This window comes from Rhagoletis zephyria, unplaced genomic scaffold (assembly GCF_001687245.7).
Source record: "Rhagoletis zephyria isolate East Lansing unplaced genomic scaffold, Rhagoletis_zephyria_1.1 Rzeph_scaffold_04538, whole genome shotgun sequence".
In the NCBI taxonomy this organism is placed as follows: domain Eukaryota; kingdom Metazoa; phylum Arthropoda; class Insecta; order Diptera; family Tephritidae; genus Rhagoletis; species Rhagoletis zephyria.
The window spans coordinates 1-4,965 of record NW_016161621.1 but is presented as its reverse complement, the minus strand read 5'-3'; the positions used below and the strand labels follow the sequence as shown (position 1 = coordinate 4,965).

At 36.3% G+C, this 4,965-nt stretch overlaps 1 protein-coding gene across 1 annotated transcript in view; it reads left to right on the top strand.

Moving 5' to 3' along the window:
* LOC108370875 (uncharacterized) overlaps positions 1–4,948 on the top strand; it is a gene marked incomplete at its 3' end in the record, with an annotated part of 41,515 nt that extends 36,567 nt beyond the window's left edge. The window contains exon 2 of the mRNA XM_017626297.1: positions 4,192–4,948. Within this exon, the coding sequence (XP_017481786.1) occupies positions 4,320–4,948 (629 nt within the window). The remainder of the gene's footprint in view (positions 1–4,191) is intronic.
* Positions 4,949–4,965: the final 17 nt, after the last annotated feature.

The window sequence follows — 4,965 nt, the reverse complement described above, 5'->3', positions numbered from 1 at the left end:
CATTTGTCTATATCTATCTCGATTCGTTTTGGCTGTTACAAACAACCGTTATGTGAACAAAATTAATATACCCTTGTGCATAAAAAGGAGAAACGGTAACTTCATTGGTATTGCAACCTCTATGCACTCAGTGTGAGTGGCGCTGCCATGGAAGTTTTTCGTTTAGCATACCATCCTTGCACACTTTTTGATTGCCTTTACCTTACCGATTTTTGTTGTTTTTTCTTGTAAGACATACATATGTATGTATGTACGTTAGACTGCATCACTCCCCATACAAAAAAAAAATCGGTGGTGTTTTTCCACTGGAATTATAAAATCTATTATATTTTAAGACTTGCACCAAAATATTTCGGAAAAAAATTTAAAAAACTGTTTTTATTCATAAAAAACTGAACTTTGGAGGTATTTTTAAATTGGTCCAGCTCACGTAAATCTTAATATTTTTTTGAAATATCTTAGTGGAAGTCTTAAAATCTATATTTTTTAGTCCCGGCAGAAAACTGTAACTCTTTTTGGTGATGCAGTCTATTGTACATACTTATGTAGTTGTGGCACAGTTTGTGTAACGCCAAGCTTCAGAGCTGTTGCAAGCAAAAACGTAGCCATAATTTGCGAAAATAAGCATTTCAGATAGGTGAAAGCGTGCCAGGTATGTTGTTTGTGTGCGACGGACGGTTGTGGGCGCTTCTCTGGAGAGTTAGTTGAAATTGAAATACGTCCAAACATGAGTTGTGTTTAATGAGACCGAAAAAAGTGCAGAGCAGGTCAAGTTAGAGCAGAATCGAGCAGCTGTCAAAAAACAATAGAGCAATTTAGAGCAACTCAGATCAGGAATCTGATGAAACATTTTTAAAGCAGAAATTCTCAAAACAGCTGCTTGCTCTAAGTTACTCTATTAAAAAAGCTGGTTCAGAAAATCGTGCTCTAAGTTGCTCTAGTTCCACTCAGCGCAGGCTTATGAAACAAAAAGTAGCGTAAAAGCATAAACAGACAGCAACGTTGATCCGGATCAAGTGAAGAAAAACCTTGAATTATTATTGTTTTCATTTCAATATAATATAATATGCCTTTGGCTTTGAAATAAAGCAAATCCATTTAATCTACATATAATGTACTATTCAAGTTGATGACTATGCTGATGTTGAGAAAGGTCTGTTGCCTCCTCCAAAGCAAGTATAGATAGGGATATAACGAATTCAGAATTTCGATACTTTTTTTGAGTACTGAGTAGTATCGAGAACTCAATACTTTTTGACAATTACTGAGTAAATATCGCGAATACTAAAAATAATCGATTTTTAAGTAAACAAATTTTTAAAAATTATACATGGGATATTCTTCCTGAAAGTTACCCCCACCCTGCCCATTTTTCTTTTAAATATGAAAAACACAAGCTTTCCAATGCCCAGTGGCAAAATAACGTGAATGCCAATTTCAAGGTCATTTCGAGGTCAACATGATTTTTTTAACTCGAATTCAGAAAAACGGAAAATTCTACGTTCAGATTACATATGGGCATTCCCAAGGTGGCGCACGTGACAGTCGTACGATTTAAATGTGATACAAAAAAGGAATATAATGGCTATTGGTTTTGTAATACGCCTTGGTTGCCTTGTGGCTTATAGCTGTAAAAACGCTTACACTAACAATAATTACATTATCATAGCTTTACAGCATTCCGACACATTTTCTGCCTTCTTACTAGCTACATATATTTCTAATGCACATGACACTACTGTTTCGGACGCAATGAGACTCGGCACACACATACCGGAAGTGTGCATGCCACACTATGTATTCGTTCCACTTTTCCGCTTGTGCAGCAAGAGCCAAAGTGGTCAACAAAGCGGTATCCTGCTACACTTTCAGACAGCCACTACTTGGGCAGCTGAATGCATAGATATGTATGTATATACATACATTAGGGCGGGTCAATTTATATGGGAGATTTTTTTCGACTATGCCCGTATAGGATTCTACGTGTAAATAATTCTAAGCAATTTTGCCAAAGAAACAAGGGGTATTAAATCAATTTGTGGTTTGCCAAATTGCGAAAATAAGTTTCTTTGCTTTTTCTGTAAAGTCGCAAAGGCGTTCTAAAATTTTTTTGGTATGAGAAATCCATGCCTGCATTTATTTTTTCTTAAAGCTTGCACCAGAGGGCGCAACAGTGAAAATTTTCGCATTTTCTTCGAAACTTTTTCGCAATTTGGCAAGCTCCAAATTGGTTTTAGACCCATAGTTTCTTCGGCAAATTTGCCTAGAGTTACACGTATAATCCTCCCATGCTATACGCGCATAGTAAAAAAAATTGACTCGTTCTATCATAGATAAAGTGGTGGTCCACGTAATAAGAACACTTACATTTTCGCATTTACATCTCATCTACCTGATACAATTTTTTGTTATTTTTGTTTTAATAAAACTGATTCTATAATATAAACCACATATGTCAGACTCGCGAAAGTTCAGCAATGTAAAAAAAAAAAAATCCATAAAAATTTTCAACTTTTTATTCAGAATCTTTAGAAAATTTTCCAACTTTTTGCACATTATTAAACTAAAATTTTCCGGGCTGTAAAACTGCATACCCAAAAAGTTTCTAAAGATTCTGAACATTTTTAAAAATTGTAAAAGATGTAAAGTGATCTCATTACGTTGATCACCACTGCACACACTATGTAAATAATTTTGTCTGGTACGTAGAATGTGCATTTTTTTCAGTTTTTTTTTTCCTTTTAGTCGGGTATACGTCAACTCTGTTGGATTTCCTTTTCCTATGCTGCTTGCCAGCCACATAATCAAAAGATTTCACGTCTGACTTGCACATTATGGTAATTTATCAAGCGTTGTGCGCGAAAAAGCCAACTCGGCGTGTTCAAAGAGTCATGCATATACATACCTACTGGGTACAAATGCATAACTGCATACATAAATACATACATTTGCTCTTTGGAAAAAATTTAAACGTATTAAAAAATTTGTATTTTAAATTTTCAAACATTTCAAGAGGAGAGCAGTTTCCGTGACTTTATACCTAGGAAAATTTACGAATTTAAGTTTCTATGTTTTTGGAAAATTTCTAAATCCGGCTCAAAGGGCAAACACTCTAGATTGAGAAGTTTTCAGAAAAAAACTCTAGCTCACGATAATCTGCCCTACCTTACCGAATGACCCACATTTATTTCTGGGAAAGGACTGTCATCCCACAATTTTTTTGAAGTATTAACAATTTAGAGATCGATCCTAGCCAAATTTGTAACAGTAAAGAATCTTTGAAAATCAATGTTTTCCAAACGGCAAACTGTGTTTCGCTTAAGGAAACTTCAAGGAATAATACCCAATTGTTTATCTAAGAATTTCCTAATATTAACTACTTTTTATGGAAACCCCAAAAACCCCGAAAAAATGCAATGGAGAACCGATAAAAAAAATGTGTATTATTAAAAGGCGTAATAATAAGGAATTTATTATAAGAAGTCTCCTGAAGATAAACAGAGTTTTCCGATCGAAACATAATGACTTTCAAAGAAAACTTTGAGCGCTTTGGGCGCCCTGTATTTTTTTCTTTTAATAAAACATTCAATATAGAAAATTACTAGGGGCTGAGAACATTAAAATCCCGCTTTTACATTTCTGTAATACATTTTTGAACCGCTCTAATATACACACATGTGATGTAGTGGTGGAAGTGCGTACTACCATTGTGCAGGTCCCAGAATCGAGCCCAGTTTCAGATTAACATAAAAAACAAGATAATGGTAAACCGCCTTGAAAAAGCTTCTCATAAAAGCCAATCGGAGCGGAGGTGGCGTAAAATGTTAGGTCCTTCCATCTGTGTTTATAACATTAGGACGCGCACCAAAAATTGGAGAAGCTCGGTCAAAAACTTTGCAAAAGCGTAAGCTCCAAAATACTATACTATATATTACGAAGTATTAAAAGTGTCAAGTTATTTTTATATATGTATGTATGTATTTTCGTACAATCGAAAGTAGAGATAAGTGCTACGCGAGTTGAGTTTGCGAAAGCAGAAAAATTCTGCATAACTCAAGCAAGAGTAGTAACAATAAAAAGCGAACGGAAGATATTTATCAATTTATATACGTCTATGTTGCCGTAGCATGTGCCTTATTTAAAGTAACGAAATTTAGTGAAACATTTCTTTTTGTTTTACTTTATTTTCAGATCGTAACATCTACTAGAAAGCGATTCGTAGTGTATGCAAATTGTGGAAGATGAACACAATCGTTTTGGGGATTCGCACTTAATCGTCAGAGTTTCTAACGGATTTTCTTTTAATTGTCTCGCTGAAAATGTCCAAGCATTCCGATAATGACAACCTACGAAATGACATTTACGAAAATCTGCCCTGCCAGGCAATGTACAATGAAGCTGTTCGCAAAATACAACAACAGAAATCTTCCCAATCGACTACCAACGACACAGTCGCCGCAGCAGTGGCTAATAATCCACTGTCTCAACAACTTCTATTAAATAACATCAGCAATCAAAATGCTGCCAATTCCAATCCCAGTACAAACGCCACCAGTTTGACAAGCAACGCCAAGCAACGCCAACAGCCTTCGCCCTTATCCCTGCAGCAACAAACTAACAACAAACACTATGCAACCAATAATATGTCCAAAGAGATGCTCTACGCTACACCGCTACGCAAATCGGATCGTTTTAAAAGCGGTGAACGCATGCGCTTTAACAGTTCCGGCGCACGCCCACATTCAGGCGGTAACAATCATGACGCTCACGATACCAAGTTGTCCAACCTAATGGAATACAAACAACTCAATTCGAAAGATTTGTCCCGTTTGTGTAGCCGTAATGGCAACGCCATACCCGTTACCGATCTCGATGACGACATGGCTTTGGATGGCTGTTCGTCTAGTGCGCTGGTAGGCGGTTCACATTACTCGAATCAGCCTGCCTCGTTGCCACCTCTGCCCA